Genomic DNA, 24,310 nt, shown 5'->3' with positions numbered 1-24,310 from the left:
AAGTATATGACTGACATTTGAGAATTTAATAGTGTATAGTTAGTTATGCTGAGGAGTGATTCTATATGTGTCCTAGACTGAATTATAGCCAATACACTTTTTCTTTTCCCAAGTCAGTCATGGAAGTAGGATGTCTAGCTATGGCTCTACCAGTTTTTATATTTATTTTACTTAAAAAAAATTTAAAGTAATGCCACTAGAGGAAGCATTATCATGTGCACTTTAGTCAGATTTTTTTATTAGTATCTGATTACTCCCTTTGCTCAGAAACCTGTTTGAATATTACATATACACTGGATCCCAAGGGCTCCGAAGACATTTAAATCACCATATATGAGGAAATAATGAAGTTGTTATGCCTGGAAGATATTTTTGTGGAAGATAGAGGCACATTCAGTTTTGTGTCACTGTTCCAGTTTCTTGGCTAAAACAATCTTTAACCAGCATGGAAGAAGATCTCTCAGTGGTTTCTACAGAGATCTCCTATTTCAATATAAAGTAACAGCCACAGAAAGGCCAACAGGCAGAACCTTAAAGAGCAAACTCCTCCTTGTAAGCCACGTAAGTGTCATGTTCATATCTGCTCATACTGTATGTATCCAAGGAAGAGGAGAATTTGAAGTGGTTGTTTACAAATGTTCTCAGAGTTCATGATGAATAGGATTATTCATTGAAAAAAACAGATAGCAAGTGCTTTCTGTCATAGTCCATCCTCCTTGTACGTTGGCTATTTGACACCATTCTTAACACTTTCCTTTAAAGATAAAGAATTGTTACTAGATTTAAAAAGCTTAATAAAATAGAAATTTTCAATAAGCCTATATCTAGGTAGGTATACTTGCATTTCCATTCAATGGGTGACAGTCAAGCTTCTTTGGAAGGGATATAATGAGGCTTTTGTTTGGAGCCTGCTTTTTTTTTTTTTTTTTTGTAGAACAATAGCAAGTCTTCTCCAGTTATGAGAGCCAAGTAAATAAATATTTAGTGGAATATAGGAAAAGAGCAGGTAGATAGTATCAATTGCTTTATAAGGCTATTTGGGAAGAATACTATCTTTTCTTTCACAGTGAGTTATTTCATTTTGAGGTATTTAATTTCTCAGCATTTAATAATGTCCAGCATCCTTTTTTTTTTCACCACAGTTATAGTTACATATAACACAATCCACTCCTAAACTTCACAATTATGTTTAAGCGTGTGTGTATGCTTGTGTACATGGCAGCAAGAAAGACACATTAATTTTTCACTGCTTGATAAGGAGGAAAGAACACAAATAACTTCTGTGTCTGGTTTTACAGGCACAGCAACATGAGCACGCCATCACAGGTGTTGTACAGATGTATCTACAAAAAATATTTTGGATCCTAACTTCTGCTGCTAATCTGGATTTATCAACGCTGCTTATCCTATCCAATAGTCAAGTATTAGTCATAGACATTCTGTGAGAATAAGCGGACTGGGAGTAAATAAACCTTTGTCCAGCTGTAGAGTAGTGATCTCTCAATTTTACTCCATGACTTACTGTACTCAGGAACAAAGGGATAAAATATGAGGCTGTTATTAATTGCGAATGCCATGAAGTTGAAGCTGTAGTTCGTCACTCTAGTGATGTGAAAATATTAAATTATTTGGTATCTCACCCCCATGTTGAAGGAGCAGCATATATTTATATGGATTTTTGTCCTTCCTGCGTCAAGCTTGATCTGTTCTCATCTGCATTTGGAATCAGGACAGCAAAACTATTTGGTGTACAAAACATTCAGTTGGCTAGGGCAAGCATTTAAAAAACCCTTTCTAAATTGGATCTAATGCAGTCTTTCTTTAGCATAGAGCCAAAACAGTGCCACTTGCTTGCCATTTCCTTGTCATGTGCACTATATGGATGCTAAACCAGGACATTCTCCATCTTTTCTGTTTCTTCTTCCTTTCCCAGAACTAGCTCCTCTGGAGATGAAGAACTGCTCAGTAGTGACTGAGTTCATCCTGCTTGGAATCCCACACACAGGGGGCCTGGAGACTATGCTTTTTGTGTTGTTCCTGCCCTTCTATGCCTGCACTTTGGTGGGAAATGTGTCTATCCTTGTGGCTGTCATTTCCTCTACCCGCCTTCACACACCCATGTATTTTTTCCTGGGGAACTTGTCTGTATTTGACATGGGTTTCTCTTCTGTGACCTGTCCTAAAATGCTACTCTACCTTATGGGACTTAGCAGACTCATCTCCTATCAAGATTGTGTCTCCCAACTTTTTTTCTTTCATTTTCTTGGGAGCATTGAGTGTTTTTTGTATACTGTGATGGCCTATGACCGCTTTGCTGCCATTTGTCACCCTCTGCGGTACTCCGTCATCATGAGCTCAAGGATCTGTGTAGCTCTAGCTGTGGGGACATGGCTATTAGGATGCCTCCATTCCAGTATCTTGACATCTCTCACCTTCACTTTGCCTTACTGTGGTCCCAATGAAGTAAATCACTTCTTCTGTGATATACCAGCAATCTTGCCATTGGCCTCTGCTGATACATCCTTAGCCCAGAGAGTAAGCTTCACTAATGTTGGCCTAGTGTCCCTTGTCTGCTTTCTTCTGATCCTTGTGTCCTATACTCGAATCACAACCTCCATCTTGAGTATTCACTCAACTGAGGGACGTCAGCGTGCCTTCTCCACCTGCAGTGCCCATCTTATTGCTATCCTCTGTGCTTATGGGCCCATCATCACTGTATACCTGCAACCCACACCCAACCCTATGCTGGGAACTGTGGTCCAAATTCTGATGAATTTAGTAGGACCAATGCTGAACCCTTTGATCTATACTTTGAGAAATAAGGAAGTGAAGATAGCTCTGAAAAAAATACTGCATGGGAAGGGACCTGTTTCTAAGGGCTAGGAAGATAAAATAAATGAATACATTGCCCTGGAATTCTTTCTATGCCAAGATGTGAAATTTTAATCTGAAATCTTGACATATGATGATAACTTGGAATACTCAGAGTACATTGAATTATGTGAACACTGCAAAATAGCATAAGTGATGCTTATTGTTCTCCATTAAAATAGCTTAGTCTTGTTTTTTTAATTTGCCTTTCTTTTAATTATTATCTACCCATAAAAGAATGTCTTTCTTGTAGAAGCATGGCCCACTGTTCTTTTTCTTTTTTAAAAAATATATTTTATTAATTTATTCATATTACATCTCAATTGTTATCCCATCCCTTGTATCCTCCCATTCCTCCCTCCCTCACATTTCCCTCTTACTCCTCTCCCCTATGACTGTGACTGAGGGAGATCTCCTCGCCCTGTATATGCTCATAGGGTATCAAATCTCTTCTTGGTAGCCTGCTATCCTTCCTTTGAGTGCCACCGGGCTTCCCCTTCCAGGGGACGTGGTCAAATATGAGGCACCAGAGTTCAGATGAAAGTCAGTCCCCACTCTCCACTCAACTGTGGAGCTCTTAATTTAGTCCTTTTCTACTAGGTGTGAGACGATCTTAAATAGAAAGACAAATATTAGGAAAAGGAGAAAAAAATCAGTAATGGAGCACAAGTATCACCATATTCATTAGGTTTCTCTCATATGTACATATCTATTTATATATTTATTTCTTGGGTTATGGTTTTAAATAAGGTTATAATAGTTGACAACTTTCATTATGCTTTTTAAATTTTTTTTTATATTTTTAAGTTTTAGATTATAATACAGTTACATTTAACTCTTGCCTTTTTTCACTTCAAACCATCCCTTATATTTCTCCCACTCTCCTTCAGACTCATGAACTCTTTTTACACTAATTATTATTACATGCATATATATCCCTAAACATAACCTGTTTAGTCTATATAAGATTACCTGTATGTGTGTTTTCAAGAGTGACCATTTGGCAGTGTACAACTAATTGGTGTGCTTTTCCCTGGGCAAGAGTCTTTCCTGTTTTTAGTGTTCCACAGTTGCCTACAGTTTTACATGTTCTGCAACCCAACACACACACACACACACACACACACACACACACACACACACACACACCTCCTGCTGTGCTTTTTTGGAAATATCTCCTTATAGTGGAATGGTTAAAACTACTCAATTTACACATATACTATTTTGCTCATATTTTGTGATGAAAACCCTAAAAATCCAATTAATACTCCTCAAACATATAATACGTGATCATTAACTATAGTCACCATGCTATGCAATAAATCTTTTTAACTGATTGTTCCAATGTAGCTGAAAGTTTCATCTCCTAACATTTTTCCAAATCCAAACTTCTTATCTTAGTTCCTCCATTTTCCCCTGTGAGTACTGAAGTCTTTGAGATTCCATAATTTGTGGCATATATTTAGTATTTGTTTTCTATTCCAGCATTGTTCACTTTGCTGTACTTCAGATGGGCTCCTATAGCCCCAGTTAATGAATCCTACTTTGTAAGGTTGAACAATACTTTATAATGCACATGAAACATATTTTCATCTATTAACAGACACATAAGTTTCTGTTTCAGGTAATGCAGAATCTGTTTCAAATAGTGGATAACATGAACATACAGATACAGACATCTTTTCAGCATTCCTTTATATATTCTTACAAATCTGATAGTAGGATGTAGTGCGTAACATAATTTTACTTTGGGTTTTTGGAAGGAACCTAACACTGTTTCAAAAATTGGATGCATTTTTCAATTTTTAGTTGTTTTTGTTTCTCCTCACCACCACGAAGGATCTTTTACTTTTAACCTTATTCCTTTGGCATAATAGTTATTCTCTTAGATGGGACAGGATGATTTATTGTAATTTTGGTTGCCATTTCTTACCATTATTAGACTTAAATGACAGTGTGAGAAAAGAGCGGTTGCCCTTTCCCCCCAACTACCTGGAAAGAAAATAACTTTACATGACTGGTGCTCTCTCCATCCCATGTTTGACCTCACATTTAATTTCTTTGTTTGAAAATCCCTAGATAAGTGATATTAGTACCAACCCTATGAAAAATGAAATTCACTGTGACTAGTATTATGTATTTGGGCTCATTCTCATTAGACTACAGTCTCATAATGACACTACTAATATGATGGTTGTTTAATCATATCAAATAATTGATTTTATTAAATAGTTTTGGAAGCCTTCAAGGAACACAGGATCTCAGTGAATTTATCCCAGTATTACAACACCAACCAATTGTTTCTTATCTAACTTATGTGTTATATGTCTGGAAATGATTCCATTGGGAAATACTTAAAGACTTGTAGACTATGTAACCCCAACAGTACTTTGTGAGACCTAAAACACAATACAGTTTTGTCTGCACACAAGTTTAAGGTCTTTCAAAAATATTTGAACCCACCATTATCTCTCTGCTGTTCATTTACTGTCATAGACTTGATAATTCTCCCAAGTTTATTCAGTCTCTTGACAAACAACTCTGTTCTTCCAACTAAAAGTCAGGGAAGAAACTGTCAGGGGAAGCATTTATGATTATTTTGCTTTTTGGAACTTATTCAGTTTTTTTATTCATACCAAATGCTTTTAGTTTTGTGTATAGGTTGCCAAAGTAAATTTTGTGGGTCACTGCCTGGACATTCTTAAAAATGAATGTTAAGTACATTGGCTGGATCCTTTGTATTAACTATATAGTGTATACACAACTTTACTTCAACCTTATGCTCCTTTCACCTGTGTCCTAAGCAATTGTTATTGAAAGCCAAACCTCCTGACTGTATTGGATGAAACATAGATTAATTTAACCACACATTCTTCTCTGTTCTCTTTCTATGGAAACCCTGACCATCATGCCTAAAGAGCTCAATCTCTTTCAAAGCCTCGAAACTTTTAAAACATTAATTATTTTGGTTGTTGTTTTTTGATGAATAACCTCACCCCTTAAGAGTTCAAATTTCTATATTTTGTGCATTAATATGAAGATTATCAGTTATTCAATCCTTATACTGCTTGGGATTGTGGGAGATATTACACAAAATAAGGTTAATTTTATTTGCCTGTCAGATGCCCTGGGAAAGTAACTCAGTTACCAATATTAAATTCTGTGTTTATGAATGATATTTAGGTTTCATGTAAAATTTCATCATAGTAGTATCACTCTATGATATTAGATTCAGAGATAATAGAATTCTCAGTGATAAAACATAACACCAGTTCGTGCCTTTTTAGGGCTTAGACTATGCTGAGTATTTTTATGTGCAATGCTTACAGGAACTCCTTTGATTATGTGAAGTACTTGTGTTGGTGCCATCTTATTATATACAGGTGAAGACAGAAATAATATTTAAATTTCTCTCTTGCTAATATGTTGCACAACTAGAATTAAATAGCCTGAGGACTGACTCCAGTGCCCTTGTCATCTCAATACAGAGAAACATCAAGAGCGAAGGCTAGTGACTGATTGTTTCTGCTTGTGGGGCACAGTGAACAGAACCAGAAAACAATGAAGACCTATGGAAACACCGAGGCATAATGTGTATAGTGATCTCAAAGAAAACTGTATGGCTAGACTAAATGATGAGTAGATGTGACAGACGTCCTAATGAAAGAGTGGAGAGGGGGTTATAAAGTGGAGAGTAATGAGACTAGTTGGTTACACACCATGAAGGACACTATATCAAAGTGAGTCGTATGTCTAGTTTTTCTAGGTAAGTACCTGCATGATTCTTAAAGCCATACAGTCCCCCAAAGTGTTCTCTTCTATAAAAGATAATATTATGCACACTTAATTTTCTATGAAGTTAAGGAGAACTTGTTAATAGAAACAATAGTGCTGGGAAGAGTGAGTGACCAAATCAACTACATACATGTTCGTTTTCAGTCAATGTCAATATTAAAGCAAGACAGGTCCTTCATTAATAGAACCAAGAGGGCTCCTCTCTCTTGTATTCCCATGAAATGTTCTTACCATCCAAAACACACCAATCTTTGTACTTTCAAATGTAAAGTGTTACAGTCTAGCCACTTCTTTCTAAGGACCCTTTTCTGTTCATTATCTTAGGTCATACAGGAACCTCTTGGCTGGGTAAGAGTGAGATCCTACAACAGATCATGGGACCAGTTTCTCTAACCTAAATTATATCAAGTATTTCACGTAAGCTTTGTTTTAGTTCAATGAAAGCAACTAATGTTCCATTTTGTTGCATTATGTAGCATAAAGAAGTTAATATCATGGATTCCTAATTTTCCAGCATTAAACTAATCATGATTAAATGTGTGATAGAGATGCTGAATTATGTGGATTTTTGTGATAGTAACTAGAGATTGGGGGATAAGCCACAGGAAAGTGAGCACCTATCTAAAACATGTTCTAAATAGAAATAACTTCAACCACAGAGGATCAGATAGCAAGATGTTCTTATTGTGGGGCAGAATTTCACATAGTCAGTAGGATATGGTTGACTTTCAGGCTTCTAAGATGAGCAAGTCACCAAGAAGATGCTGGAAATGCTGGTCATTTGATTGCAGACCTGGTAACTATTGTCACTCAGCTTATTATAGCCATCTCCAGTCAGTACTCTGAATTCTCAGAATCACCTTACCTGTTTAGAGTACTTAAATTGTTCTTTCCTGCATTGTGGTGGTTAGTTTTGATGTTAATAACCTGGGATGGAGTCTACACTAGGTTGGTTTGTGGGCACATCTGTGAGGGATTTTCTTAATTGGGTTGATTAACTTGGGGAAACTCACCATGAATGTGGGTGGCACATGGTCAGGGCCTTAGAATCAAAAAGAAAACTACAACTGAGGGCAATCTGGCATGCTTGCTTTATTAATTGCTCTCTGCTCTTGCCTGTGAGTCTAATGCAACTAGCTCCTTAATTGGCCTGCCAAGATCAACAGTGCTTTTCAGTTGTAGCCAAACCTTTTTTTTCTGTACATTGCTTTTGTTGAGAATATATTATAGCAGCTGCAGAAAATGAGATCCAGATAATCATCCTTCAAAGAAACTGAAACGAGTCTCTCTTCTACTTTTACATTTGTTTAAAACTGCAAATTATTCAGGTATTGTGCTCATTGGTTGAGTGATAATGTAGCTTCCAGGAGGCAATGAGAAAGGGGCTACAATCACAATGAAAAGGGAACAAATTAAAAATAAAATGAATGAATTAATTTAAAAAACTCAAAAATTAAATTAAACTTATTTTAAAATTGAAAAGAAGAAATTTAAGAAATAAATTACAAATGATATTCATTTGGTTGCAGAAAACTGTCCAAATGTTGAGAGTCCATTAGATTAACTTGTATTAATCTAATGTTCTACATTAGTTTTCAGAACTATTTCAGTTTTTAAACATTTTCTGTGTCTTGATAACCTCATCCACGTAAGTAATGAAATATGATCATATTTACCCTGCACACATTTCTACTTTCAAAATCCTTAAATATTTCCTCATTGCTTGCTCTCCAAACTTCATGTCTTTCTCAATTTAAGAAAAGATACCCCAATATCCGATTAGTGATTCTTGGGGTTGTCCTCCAGAACATGGGAACTTGCCACTGGCTACATCTTCAATAAAGAATGATACCCCCTACCCCGACCCCGCCAAATCTAACCACTGACAGTATGAATCAGGGCCAAAGCCATCTGTGCTAAGATTTGGGGTGATTTGACCTTGTGCCAGTCTTCTGTTTGTAACCCCAGCACTTCACAGCACTCCTCTACGTTCTCACGCTATTAGTCTTTCTATCTATTCTTTCTGCAAAACTTCCTGAGCCTTGGTGATCATTGGGTGCATATCAATGTCTCATGTGGGACTGAGCTTTGCATCTCTTTTTCTAATATCCTATGCATCTTTCTAGTGTCTGGTGTTCACTGCAAAAGATTTTCTAAACAAGGTTGAGAGCAGTATATAAACAAAAATATTTATAAGACAGTTTGACAGCATTAATATTCATCAAAATCACAGTAGCATGTTTCTCCTCTAGGTCCAATGGCCTCTTCCGCTATGGGATTTTGATCAGGCTTATAGTACCAGCAAATTTAATTCCATCTTCTTAAGCAGGCTTAAACCTAACTGAAAAATAGTTAATTATTCTGTACAATTGTGCCACTATTGCACTGGAAGATTTATTTTGCCTAGCAAATCAGTATTATAGCATTTAAAGTCCAGTGCTGGATAAGACCATTGACATTTTTTCTCCTTAAGTAGCCTGGATAGCACTTTCCAATATTATGAAAGCCAGCCAACAGGAATCCTCCTGGTTGTTTAAAACTGACTACTCCATGTCATGAAGCCAAATTATGTTATGTCTTCGGAAATCGATTCTTACCATATAGTCATGGTGGGTATACTCTGTACTGTTTTAGAGTCTTCTGGGGCATCCTTGACTAATAACTCTTAAGAGGGTGTCCTGTGTCTTGTACTTGTGTTTTCATCTAATAACTCAAGTCTTCATGGAGCAACATTGTCTACTCATGCAGGGTTATTATTTACTTACTCCTTATTATTTCAGAATTGTACTTTGAAAATTTCCTACTATTTAGTGCAGTTCCATAAGGCTTTCACATACACTGTTAGCTTTGGTTGACTGACTCACCGTTCCTGACTCTCTTCCATCCTCCATTAATCCTTTAATTCTCAGTATTCCCACTACTTTTTTCTCTTCACATGTGTTCTACTATCATGCAGTTTAAAAGTAGAATTGTAAGGTAGTTAGTTTCCACGCAGCCTTTCTTGGGTTCTCTCTTCCCTTCTACTCTGGGATTTCCTCTTTACTCCCATATCTTTCCCTGGTGGTGAATATTTTTCCTGAGTATTCCATTCCATTTTATTTTATTTATAATCTTTTATTCTCATTTTAATGTGCTGTCTGAGGTCTCTTTTTTTTTTCTTTTGCCATCTACCTTTGCTCTAAGTTAAACAAAATATTTGAAGCTTGTATCTGTATATGAGAGGGAACATATGGCATTGTTTTTCTGAACCTGAGATACCTTCTCACCCAATATATTTTTCTAGTCCCACCCCTTTAACTGCACATGCCATTTTTCTTTAAAGCTGTGCGACATTCTGTTGTGCATATTGCTATCTTTTTTTCCTTGTCCATTCATCTGTTCATGGACATCTAGGTTGATTCCATTTCATAACTATTTTCAATAGAAGAGCAGCAAGCATGGATATGTAAATGACTCTGTAGTAGCAATCTATCTATCTCACTGGTCTGTTGAGAATGCTGAATTAAAAAATACTGGTAAGACACTCATCAAAGTTCCTGGTACATATTAAAAACTTAAGCTTCACCATATGAGTTTTTTCTTGTAGACTTTAATAATCTTCACCTACATCCAATAACTCTCATTCTCTTTTAAATATGGAATTAAAAACTAGAGGCAAGGGAATAGAAAACTCAGGTATGTGTCATATAAAATTTATCTGTTCAGTTTATGAGCTAGTCTATTTAATAAACTATAATTTTAATTTATAAATCAAAGAATTATTGCAAGTTATAAACTAAAACTTGAATGATCTAGCTGTCTTATCTTTAATTTATTCATTTATCAAAAAATAATTAAACATTTAAGAAAAATTCTAAAGCTACATAGAGAGGGTTATTAATATAATATAATCCCAGCCCCTAGAAATCTCTGAGAGGATCACTGTGAGTTCAGGTTTATCCTTCAGTATATAGTAAATTCTACAACAGCCTGGGGTACAGCAGAAAACTCTGTTTCAAAAAGAAGGAGAGAGAAAGAGAGAGAGATGAGTTCAACTTCTCTGACATATAAATTATACAAAATGGAGAATAATATAGGTAAAGTAGAAGAAAGAGCCAAAATCCAAGAATGATTGTGCATTGTATTTGTATAGGAAATTTTAAATTTATGACACAAAATTTAAAAAAAAAATCAGGTAACTTAAATATATGTTAATGGGCAGATCAACTAAGAGACATAATGATAAAGATTACGCAGATCCAATAAGAGGCAAGTGACACTTTCTCCTTTAGTGTTTTTTAATATTATTTTGAAGTAAAGTTACATTTCTGTTGCTAAGTGTCACGTAAAAGATAAACTAAGGAAGAAATTTTGACTCAGATTTTCAGGGAAGTACAATTTATCATAGTGAGGCCACCATGATAGCAGGTGGGAAAGGCCTGGTGACAGAGACAGAAAGTTGGATGGTCACATAGCATCTGGTTACAGGATGCAGAAAGTGAATAGGAATTAGGGCGGGGCTGCGGAGACTAAAAGTCCAGCTCCCAGTGAGCCATTTCTTCCAGTGAGATTCCACCACCTAAAGGTTCCATAAAGCTTAAAAAGAAATAGCACCACCATCTTGGCTAAAGTGTTGGAACACCTAAGCAAATCAGAATGTTTCCCGTTTACATCTATACTACTGATAAACTCAAAGTATGTCATAAATCACTGGTAATAATAAATCATTCATCACTGGTAATAATAAATCATGCTCACCTATAGAAATGTATGATCAAGAAAACCAAAACTCAGACCTACGTATACATTCATGTACCTGCTGAAACTTACGTTTAGAAGAAAAATTTAAATGAACTACCTTTGGAAATCACAGGAGTTTTCTTAGCTTTTCCAGTTTGTTCCTCAAATTAACACATGAAAGTCTCCAAAAATGGAGATTCCAAATGAACCTCTGATTTTTGTTGGAACATGTCTTCATGTTTTTCCTCCCTGTGTCTCTTAGTTCTATATTGGCAAATTCTTGTGGCATTAAATCTGTTAGCACAAAAATAACAGATGGAGCTCTCAAAAGGTCCCATGAATAAATAGGAAGTAGGAGGTAGAATTAGAGAAACAATAGAATAGTTGCTAGACTATTTGATGAAAGCAGTCTGATTAATCTTGTGATTTCCCTTGAAACAAAGAAATAACTCATCACTCGTATCTGCATCCCTCTCTACAAATGACAGCTCTTTCTTGTGCACAAAGAATTATTCATGATTTCTATCATTCTTTATATCAACCTGTTTGGCATATATTACAGCAAGATATTTCCAAATAACCTAGGGAGAAACATAGGATTTGCTGTGAGACTGACATTTATATAACAAATACACAGTGTTCTAGAGACAGATGCAATACCTCTAAAGGATGCAATAGATTCTAATCTTTCAGGGCCTAACAGTAAATCATAAAATTTGTAGAGGGCACATGTAAGTTGTTCAACTTTGGAACCATATAAAAAGGAGAAAACTTTAAGATATTTACTCTTAGATGTATTATATGCAATAAGAAAACCAAGCAAATTATTGATAAATTAAAAAGTTCAATTCTCAAAATAAAGCTTATCTGGAAGCAGGGAGGAATTAGAGTTGTAGAATTGTACTCTGTATGTTCTCAGAACATATGAATTTATTTATATTGAGATACAAACAATACATGTGGCCATAATTTAAAGCACTATGTGTAGTGAGTTCCTTACGGTGGTGTAGGAATTGAATGTGACAAAATTTTCACTGGTCAGAAACTTGGAGATTCCCTGAATGGGAAAAAAAACTACTTGTTCTTGAAATTTTATGTCTAATTCTATTTATTGAAGTTCTAGTGTTACCGGCATTATTACATTTTTATTCATCAGAACAAGAAATGTTTAACTGCATCTCATTCTAATTTAATGTTCTTCCTTAATTTACTAATAGAAGATAAAACCATAAAGGATAAACTATTAAATTTAACCTGATTCATTTTTTTTTTTAAATCTGGCTTCTTTGTTCTCTCTGCTGAGAACTGAAATCTGAGAAAAATTTCCATTTTGCATGATAAATTGGACTTTTTCTCTTCATACTTCCTGTATGTACTAGACTATTTCTCAAATAGTTGTATGTATCCTGGAATACTAGTGCATTAATAAAATGAGACTTTTATATGGCTGAAGGCAGCATGCCTGCTTATTGTTAAATCCATGTTTCAGAGGTGGATTTTCTGTGTGCTGAGAAAATTAAGTTTCCATGACAACAGAGCTGAAGGTCAGGCGTCTAGACACACTAATTCACTGGCTTCATTAGCATCATGCTGCCATCTCTTGGAACTGCTGCTGGGTTTCTGCTGGCCACGAACCAGTATGGTAGAATGAAGGATGTTACATTATTACGCTGATAGTACTGGTGAAAATGTAACTCGAATATTAAAGCTGAAAGGACCTAGGCTAATTTTTAAGAGCCAAATCCAAGCCAAGTTTCTTATCTCAAGCGTATCTCATTAGCAACTAAAGGGGCTTTATAGCAAGGGAAAAAAATGCTGAAGAACGGTACGAAGTTGGAAGTGGCAGACAGTCTAGAGGAAGGATAATGAACTAGAAATAATCTTCAGTAGCAATCATACATTTTATATCTTTTTACTTTGTATAAAGATTAAAAGAAGTAATACATCTTTTATTTTAAATTCTGTTATGTGTCCATCTCATTGTTTTAAAATATTTACTAGCCAATAACTTTGAGTTGCGTCAGACAGTTAAACTATATTAATTCTGTTTCATCAACAATCCCATATACACCTCAGGCTAATTACATAATATTCTGGTAAGTGTAACTGTACACTGTGTTGTTTCCTCTTAATTCAGTGATTTGGATTTTTTCCTCCTTTTCTAGCTCCCATTCTCCAGCTCTAGGAATCTAGTATGTAACATGGTCTTAAGAAATTAAAGGGCAGATAGAGCAAGAAGCAGAATTATTTAGGAGTACAAGAAGACCAGCAGGAGGGTATGAAGGCACCAGAGAAAGTAACGGTGGAGGACTAAGTATAATAAAATAATATACACAGGCGAACAAGCACAATGGGACCCATTATTTTACAGACTAACTTAAAATCAGCAAGCAAACAAACAAACAAACAATACTAACCATAACAGCAGCAGCAGAAACACTACAGTCCGCTATGTGAAGACAGTGCTTCCGATTGGCTTAGGTTCAGTGATGCTTATTCTCTTTACATATGGGTTGTAGCCTCATCCCTTCTGACCCCCAACCCTCCCTCTCCCCACTACCCTTCCCCTATTCTTCAGAGGAGGAGAACTCCCTTTCCCATCCAACCCAGCTCATCAAGGTGTGTCAGGACTGAGTGTGTCCTCTTCCCTTACGGTCTGGAAAGACAGTCCTGCCAAGGGGAAGTAATTGAAAAGCTGGGAGGAGAGTCCATATCAGAGAGAACACCTGTCTCCCTTACTAGAGGACCCTCGCGAATCCTGAACTGCCCATCGGCTACCTCATTTTATTTTATTTATATTTTTGAGAGACAAGGTTTCTCTGTATAGCCTTGGCTGTCCTGCACTTCCTTTGTAGACCTCTTTTCAGGGATGAGGTCCAGTCCATTCAAGTTGAACATTTTAAAGAGCCATACAACTAGGCAGACACCAAGCTCAAATACATGTTTGTTATTTGCTTATTTGTGTCTTGTTCACATCTGCCTTCAGAGTAGAAAAGGGCAATGCTATCTCCTGTCTTCAGCAATGAGCCCAGTTTTGGGTATTTTTTTTTAAATGGGATACAAATATTCCTCATGGTAGAGCTTATCGCAATGGTTACTGTCCACTTTCAAACTCTTGACACAAAAGACTTTTCCCACACCGAGGTTCCAATCATTGTAACCCCTCTCCCCAAACACTATCATAGTTTCTTTTCCCCAGTAATTTTTTGCTTAAATTTTCTTGTCTTCCAATGGACTTATTTTATGTCCCACCTCATTATCATTTCTTATTCCTTCATCTCATATTGGTTTTCTTTTAGGCGTATGTCTTCTTTCTTTTCTCTTTTATGTATCTTCATTCTTCTTTATTATCTATTAATACTTTTTTTTCAATATGTTTGAAATTTTATTTACTTATTTATTTAGTGAATGTCTGTGTACTTGGGAGGCTAGAAAGGAGTGCTAAGTTCCTGGGGACTGGAGTTACAGATAGCCGAATCACTTTGTGGGTGCTGGGAATTGCACCTGGGGGCCCCTGCAAGCAGCCAGTATTCTTAACATCAGAGTCATTCTCCACAGCGGAGTGGAGAGTGGGGTCTGACTTTCACACGGACTCTGGTGCCTCACCTTTGACCATGTCCCCTGGAGGAGGGAGACCTGGTGGCACTCAGAGGAAGAACAGCAGGTTATTAATATTTTTTATTGATAAATATTAAACAGGATAAAAATATCTGTGGTTCCACAAATTATAATTTAAGCATTGAAATTGCTTTTACAGCTTCATTAAAACCATGAACAGTGCATTAACTTTCCCAAAACAGAAAATAGTCTATGAAGATGATGCAGAATAAAGATACACATGATGTGAGTAATAAAGTATCAATAATCGGTTTGTGATTTGTGTTTTAGTGTTTGTGAATACTCAAGTGAATCCTTTCTATTGCTCAGTCAGAGTTGTCTACCTACCCAGAAATTTATATCTTGGTCTTTCATGGTTAACTAAGCCCTCTGCATTGTTCAGCATTCTGAAATCTCCATAGAAATGTTTTTTAAAAAATTTGTGGTATTCTAATTGACTGCCGTGGGTGAGGATACGGAAGCCATAGTCAGCTAGAGCAACTCATAGGAGGTTCTCAAGGGATTGACATGGATTTGGATAGTTCTCTACTTTGAAGAAGTATAAATTCCTACCTGAAAAGGTGGGCTTATCCATGTTGTTTATAAACACTAGGTAACTCAAAGTCTGACATATATGATGTGACCTAATTCTTCATAAACAATCAATCCCCAGGAGAAGGTAGATATTCATGAAAGTGAGTACTGATACGTCATGGGCAGGGACATAGGGGGATGATCACTCCATTGTTCCTGAGTGTACAGCATGATCCCAAGAAGGTATCAGATTAAATGAGTGGCCCTGATTCTAGTCTTTGTCCATATGGCTGCAGACATAGAACTATTTAATGTGAACATTTACATTAGGGAGGGATAAGCATATAGCCAAATTTCTTTCTAGGTTAATACTGTATTTACAGAACTGATGCATTTTCTATTTTTCATGAATATTTTGCCAAAACATCTTGCACCGGTAACCTTCCATATATCAAAGTCAGAATCTCAACATGGTTTTTTTTTTTTTCAGTGTGACAGGTGCATGGTCTGTTCTAAGCAAAGCCACCAAGATATTCCTCAGGAAACATGGGACAATAAAAAGTGCTATATTAATAAATGATATTTTAATACAAATTTAAGTGTCTTCAATTTGTCCTCATGTCTGTAAGGAATAAGATGCTTTTTAATTCATCCAGCTAAGCCTTCTATTATCAGAAAGGGGATCCTATGGCCACCCATGCATGAATAATAGAGAAAAAAGGAGGGTGCAGACACAGGCTTTGGGAGGAAGTAGTGCTCAATCAATCTTTTCAGCAAAGCTAATTGTCTATCAGGAGTTTCTGTACTAGTGAGAATTGAGGCAAATATTTAATTTAATTTTAAGCAGTGCAATGAAATATAAAAAATACTCTTCAGTAAAGCAAGTAAATGGAGAATATTTAAAGGTCTTATTCAATGTCATTCAGTAGAAGAATAATTAAAATGTAGATACATGTCATTTTCAATTAAATCAAAACAAATAATTATGAAAACTGAGAAATAGAAATAGGGAATTTCTAACATTAATTAAAGAATCAACAGGCTAACTTAGTAGAGTACAAAAGACAATATAAGTGATTAAATATTAGTATAGAGCGAAAAATCATATAATTCTCTATGCTTAGAATATATCAATGGTCTTAATAAGAACTCTAGAGAATTTATTCACAATATTTTAAACTTTGCAGCCCTCAGAGATCTGTCAATGTAACTAGGAGACAAAGTGCCCTACATAAATTAGGTTGCTGTTTATAAACTTGTCCTTTGATGCATAGCTCTACAATGGGCAAAATCCTTGTGATCTCAAAGAAGAAGCAAAAGAAACATAAAAAGCAGAATGGAGTTTTAAAGCCATTTTACTGCCCTCTTCTGGCGGGCAGGCACACATGCAGAAAGAAGATTGTATACATAATATAAATAAATAAATACATACATACATACATACATACATACATAAATAAATAAATCTTAAACCATTTTACCAGAAGAGATAGCTCACATTCTCATTTGATTGCTGTTTATAAGTCACCAAGGATTTTTATAACCCACCACGGATGAAGAACTCGAGAAAATGCAGGAGATATACTGTGATCTTTGGAGAGATAGAGCAAGGGGATGTGCATAAGGTCAGGAGAGAGACCCAGCCTTAGCAAAAATGAATGACTCATGTCAGCTCAGGCTCTGATGAGGTCTGGGTTGCCATTAAAACAGAGAATGGTTGATGTTAGAAAAATAATAATGACATAAAATTCATGATTAATTTTTATGACAGTATTCTGCATTTATATTACTACTGGAATAATTAGCAGGACAAGCAAAGTAGAGACAATAAAAAACTACATAGTGCTCCACCCTAATTAGGACACCTATCCTTACCACACACCTCTCCTCAAGGGTCAGGGACCCTCATAGAAGAGAATACTGAAATATTACAAGGGCCACAGGTTGGGACCGCTGTGAAATTGTTTCCTGGATGTGACAAGACTATTTCATAAATGAACTTACAGTGACTTTGACTGTAGGCACAAGGCCAGAACAAGACAAAATAAGCCAAAATTCCAAATGGGATCAGTTAATATCTTCCTAAGGCCCCCCTCTTTTATTTTAGGAATTACATCAATTATAGCTCCTGGGGCATAGACAGTCAGTTTGATTTAAGGATGCTGTCCCTAGTCGGTTACCCATGCATCAGTGGATGATTCTACACCCATGAACATACTGGCAGCACTAGGTGTTCTCAGTGGGTAAATAATAGATTACATGAAGTTGGAAGAGAAAATTGGAGTAAATCTAAAACAAAAGGTTTACACATGTGAAAAAACAGGGCCAAGTATAAAAACAAAAATAAAGCAAACAATAGATCTGAGAAATATTTTAAATAAAATGTATTACTATCATTAAATTGAATGAAAACAAATGAGGATTGACTACTCCTATCTATGAGTTGAGGTGAAGGCTTATTGCAGACTGAGGGAGAAAACAGCCAGAGGCATCTGGAATATTTCATACTAAATGGAGCATGAGAGAAGAGGAGTCAGGGGTGAGAGTTGGGGTGAAAGAGGGAGAGAAGAGAGAGGGAGAAAAGAGAGCAATACAATCACAATTTTAGAAGTGTTGGATTAAATAATGGGTAATTTAACATTCTATGCTCAATAGAAACATGCTTAAAATGCAAGGATGTGAGAAATATCACTAACTGATATTACTGGTCAGGCCTATTTGCTGTGTGTGTGTGTGTGTGTGTGTGTGTGTGTGTGTGTGTGAGTGAGTGAGTGTGTGAATTCTAATTACTTAGATATTCTTTATATTCACATTGCAAAAAGGTATAATATTTATAGCAATTTAAAAATTTTATTTCTGGTTTCATGCTTCAATTTCTCATAGTAATCAAATTTGTTCACACATGTACACAATGCATACAGACCACTCTCACCTCCTACTCTGTCTTGTCTTCCCTCTTACTACACTCATCCCCTCTTCCCTCAAAATCTTTCTGTCATGTTCATGGTCAATTGTTTTCATTCCTTATCTATAAGTCTGAAGTCCAAAGAAAGTGATGGTGGTGCACACCTGTAATCCCGGTACTCAGGAGGCAGAGGCAGGCAGATCTCTGTGAGTTTGAGGCCAGTCTGGTGTACAAGCAATTCCAGGCATCCAGTGGTGCATAAAGAAACCATGTCTCAAAACAACAACAAAATGTGTAAATGCCTGAGTTCAACACCAGAACCCACAAAAGATAGACAGAACAAACTTCACAGACTTCTCCCATTTACAAATACACACTCAATAGTAAACACATAAATAATTTATTATATATTTAGGACTTATTACTTGAATATCTTATACATATATACAATGAATTTTTTCACACTTGCCCTCCACTATTCTCTATCGTCTTTTAATTGTATATATACAGTATATAGGTGTATTTATATATATAGGTATATACTATAGGTATATAGATATATATACACATATATATGTATATATATATATATATATATATATATATATATATATATATATATATATCCATAAACAATATGTCTCCTCAGCTAATGGTAGGGCCTCAGGATGCTCTCTCCATCCATGATGGAACTTTAAATTGGTTGATTTTCTTCAGGTCCTGAGCATGTAACCATTGTTCCATGAGTTCTTATGCACAACAGCCGTACTATTTCTAGGAAACAGCACAGACAAAGAAGAATACATAACATACATTTTGTAGGAAAAAACATATTATTAATCTGTTTTAATCTAAATACATTTTCCTTCATAGTCTGACTTAACAGCCATTATATTTCCATCTAAATAGACCCATTCTTTGAACTTCTGCTTTGAAATTTTCTTTAGTTAGCGTATGCACTTATTTTTGTTAATAAATATACCTGGATGTTGTAATTTACACTTAAGTGTGGCTTTCTCATCAAGAGCTTCAACAAGCAAGCAGCTGTTTGCTGTTGGCACATGTCCTGGGACCATTCCTTCTTGATGCAACACAGCTCATCTTTCATTCTGACTGCCTTGATTGAGACTTTTAATTTTTGCCATCTATTAATAACCAACTTAGGTTTGCTTTGATCCTTTGCTGAAACTTTAGCCTAATTCTCTTGATTTAAATCATTGTCATTGGGTTGTTGCCTTAAATTCTTATTAGGTCTTAGAGAACAGTTGCCTCTCAGAAATATACCCAGCTCTCTTCTTTGTCATTGTCATTGGGTTGTTGCCTTAAATTCTTATTAGGTCTTAGAGAACAGTTGCCTCTCAGAAATATACCCAGCTCTCTTCTTTATTTAAAACCATATGAAAAAGGAGAAGTTTTAGCTAGATTTTAAAATCATTGTCCATAGGGCTTGGAATAGGACTACTTACAGACGAGTACTCAATGTAAGTTGACTTTTGATCATAAACGCACAGTTTTGCTTAATAAAAATCCCTTTTCTGGGAAGATATCTGTTGGCAAAATGAACAGTTTATCTTGATGATATGTTCAAGCATAGATTTCCTATATCTCTTTGAGGAAAGGTCTTATGTATTTTTTTTTTCTGGTCTCAAACCCAATATATGATCTTAGATGACATTCCTAGTGCTAAATTATACCATATACAGTTTATACAGTATGGAATCTTGAACCTAAGTCTAATTGATTTCTAGGCAGATAGATAATCCATGGGCTGAGCTACATCTCCAGCCTAGTTCCCTACAGACATAAACAAGAAACATTTGTTTCATATTATATTCAAAGACACGCTGACCTGCCCAGGCTCAGCGCTGCCAAATCAGTACTTCATCTCAGGTAACAACTGAAGTGTCAGTTACTAAAAGAAACTGCTTGGGTAGATTGACTGAAGCCCAGTGATGATCTCTATGTGAATGTTCGTCATTTCTGCCCTGGAGAACTCTAGCAACGTTGGAATCTGATAGCATACCAGGCAAGAAGCCTGCCAGTTGGCATGGTAGCCTGGGTAGATGTTCTCAAAGATGCAATGTTCTAATCCTGGATATTGGGTTACTTGGCAAGGGAGAACTACTGATGAATATGGAGTGGAAATTGCTAAGCAGTTTAACTAATGAGGCTATCTCCAGTTATGTTGGCTGCCTCATGTACATCACAAATATTCTTGTAAGTAGCATAGGAAGACAGAGGCCATAGGGAAATGAACTGTGATCACAACATTGTCAACAGTACGACTTAGTATAATGAGACTCACTGGGCTTCTAATCTCCAGAACGCTAAGCTAATAAGTTGTTAAGTATGAGAGCCTTTACGTCTATTGTAATTTGTCACAGCAATAAAAAAGAAACTAACAAAGTTTCCCTGATGACCTGAAACTCTCCTGGGACTCTCCCTTCCTCAACAGATGTCTGATCAGTGGGAATACATGGATGAGCTCAAAGCCCATGCATGCGTAAGCCTTTTGAAACAGATTGGCATCTCTGACTAGAGATTTCAAGAGGCGAGCAGGTGCTCACAGGAACATGGAATATCCTGGGGAGACATCAGGATTACTGCCTTGTTCCCACTGCTGTATGTGGGTCTCAGGCAGATAAACTTTCCCCCCCATGAAGCAACGAAACATAAATGCTAGTTGTGTGGTATCTTTGAAAATAAGACACAATGATTTATCTAGAATTTCATGCTGTTAATATGTTAAGAAGATCCCAAGTATTCGTCATAAAAAACAGAGGTAATAAATGAGTTGCTTAATGAAAATAGAAATGTCAGATCACTTGAAAAGGATCCACAACAGTAACACATATGTGCACTCACCACACACACACACACACACACACACACACGCACACACACACACACACGTATTCAAAGTACTTTCCCAATAGAGAAGCAGTTCTCGACTAGTAGGTCAAGAAACCTTCCGGGGTCAAACTACCTTTTCACAGGGGTCAGATGTCAAATATCCTGCATTCCAGATATTTACATTATGAGTCATTACAATAGCAAAATTACAGTTATGAAGTAGCAATATAATAATTTGATGGTTGTGGTAACCACAGCATGAGGAACTGTACTAAAGGAGGTTGAGAACTGTTACAATAGTTCTGCAACATTTCTAGTTTGGGTCTAGTTTGTTACTATGTAAAACAATAATAAAGCACATGTGTTTGTCTCTATTTTGGAGAAATACAATTAAAGCTAAAGTCTGTGGAGAATTTAGAAAATTTTAATGCCTGACATGATGTGTCCTGTAAATTTATGACAAAAGATGTAAATAAAATTTGCAGGGATTTTTAAAATTAAAAAAATGTGTACCAAAATAAATGTTCAATAGAGTTAGATTACAACTAAGTAAAAGATAACAAAACCAATAAAAAATAAACCTTAACCTAACCAAGTAAATTCACCTTTTCCCATCTACTAATTAATTTTCACAGGAAAAGAACGAGCTGAAGAAGTAGAAATTCATTTAAATTACCACCACCTTGAGCAAAGAGTAATTCTGAAATTTGTTATGTATGCATCTGTGTTTAAAGAATATGCTTATCTATGTAACCGACACACTTCATCACAAATAACACACAACATTCTTGTTGCCTTTCTTTTAGATAATAGAAATATCAGTGTATGGGGAATAGTTTATCTATTTCAGTCTCAGCACCAAATTTCCTTCCATAAAGATATTCACGTGAGGTCCAGGGTTGATGTCCTACTATGTTTCCCTTTGGCTTCAGCTCATTTTTCAGGCTGCTGGTGGCTGTGGGCCAGAGCAGCTGAGCAGCTCCCTCATCCCATCCAGAGTCCTTTTCCAACAGAGCTATGTGCCGCTTCTAGAATGTGTGATGTTGCAACCTTATAAAACAGCTATGATATTATATCCACTCAACCTCTGCTTCAGAAATACAATTAAAGCTAGAGTCTACGGAGTGTTAGAATGCTTCTCTGCCCTGATGCTTTTTAATCCTAAAATTTAGTGTGGGTAAAAAAAAAAAAAAAAAAAAAAAAAAAAATTCCTCCTCAGAGAAGATATGATTCAATCACCATTTTGTTTTACTTAAGAAGACTGATGTTTACACTAGCAAAAAAAAGCAATTTTGATGTGGTGTGGAAAATAAGGAAAAGAAGTGGAGATCTGGAGACAGCATTTTAAATAGATGCATTTTTTTTTTCATTCACATGTTGATCATAAATTTCCTTGATTTTGCTCTGAGTTTTGTCTTATGCTTGATCTTATTTTGTAAAGCCAAAATAAAGATATTTTAACAACACAGCCTGAGTTTCCAGTTCATTCCTGATTTACAAATGGATCTTCTTGGTCAATTCCAATACAAATATTCTAGCTCCTTGTTGACTCAATATTTTGCACATGAGCCTCAATCATAGCACCTGAACTCTGTGAGAATTTCTCAAATATACCATCTTGGTCTAGTTACTTTTGCCCTGGACATAATTGCCATTCATTTCTGTGGGCCGAAGTCACACTCATAACACAAGGATGCAATCCAAACTCCCTCCATCCCTCTCTTCTTCCCCTGAGTCTCTCTGTCTCTGTCTTTCCTATCACTTTTTCTTTCTCTCTTTGTGTGTGTGTGTGTGTGTGTGTGTATACACATGTGTGCTTTATTATTTTAGAAACAGGGATTCCTACATAAACAAGCCCAGGCTTGTCTCACACCCATCGTCTTCCTATCCTCCTATGTTAACCTCAAGTGATGAGAGTGCAGATGTACACCCACACCTCCCTTGGAGTCTCCTCTGCTTTGGAAGAGTAGACTACCTATAGCAACTAAAAGTTAGAATAAAACATATGATATTACAAATATAGAATAACAAGGGGTATTATTTTTATGTATTTATTTATATTTGATGTGTATGTGCTTGCGTGGATGTATGATATGTGAGCAGTTGCCCACAGAGGCTACAAGAGAGCATTAGATTCCCTCAAACCTGGAGTTTAAGCAGTTGTGAGCCATTCATATGGGTGCTAGGAATTAGAACTTGGGTCTTCTGCAAGACTAGGAATTGTTATCCACTGAAACTCTTTCCAGCCCCATGGCAATGGTTCCTAGCTAAAGATATTTTTTAAATGGAACAGCATGGAAATTGACATAAAATAAGAATATCAGAAAGGATATAACAAAATAGCTACTATTCAGTTTTGACAAAACAAAAGAAGTATTTGATGTCTACTGAAAAACTCTGATAACCAGTTATCTTTGCAATGTAATAGGAACTAAGCACTACATTGGTTAGTTAACCAAATTGGTCATGATAACTATGAATTCACCAGTCTCCACCAGAATGTATCTGTGCTCATTATGATTAAATGAATGCCTTGTTTTAGAGAGCAATAATGCTTCATAATTTTACTAAATTCTACTTATATTTATGCCTAGGTGAAAAAAAGTAACAAGGGTATAGCAGAACGTATATATTAATGTGTGATAAAACAGAAACTCATTCATGTTTTCATTTATTTATTCTTGATAATGAGATGTTCTTTTATGCTTTGTTTCTTAGCAACATGGAGGGCAGGAAACTTGGAATTTCCTTTTGACAGGCATGCCAGCATTTAATCCTTTGTACTTCGAGTCCTGTCTCTGTAATGTGAGAGGAGGCATACTTGAACTGGGCTCTGTCTCCTGCAAGCTTTTCCAAAGCCCATTTTATCATGACATAGGAATGCAAAAAGAAAAAGGACAGATGTCCAGTGGCTACAGTAAATTCCACGTATGACCATCCAAACAAAACCAAACCAAATCAATGCATTCACCATTCATATTCTTCCATGGTATCCCCAAGTACGAAATAAGAGGTCTGAGGAAGAATGGGCATCTT

The 24,310-nt window shown here is 36.1% G+C and overlaps 1 protein-coding gene across 1 annotated transcript; it reads left to right on the top strand.

Annotated features, from left to right (window-relative positions):
- Positions 1 to 1,950: 1,950 nt before the first annotated feature.
- Positions 1,951 to 2,883, top strand: LOC127198328 (olfactory receptor 958). Its single transcript, XM_051156223.1, has one exon. The coding sequence runs from the start codon at positions 1,951 to 1,953 to the stop codon at positions 2,881 to 2,883; it is 933 nt and encodes a 310-aa protein (XP_051012180.1).
- Positions 2,884 to 24,310: the final 21,427 nt, after the last annotated feature.

The sequence above is a fragment of the Acomys russatus genome, chromosome 14 (genome assembly GCF_903995435.1).
Source record: "Acomys russatus chromosome 14, mAcoRus1.1, whole genome shotgun sequence".
Lineage (NCBI taxonomy): Eukaryota > Metazoa > Chordata > Mammalia > Rodentia > Muridae > Acomys > Acomys russatus.
The sequence above is the reverse complement of the archived record's forward strand: the minus strand, read 5'-3'. Positions and strand labels throughout refer to the sequence as shown.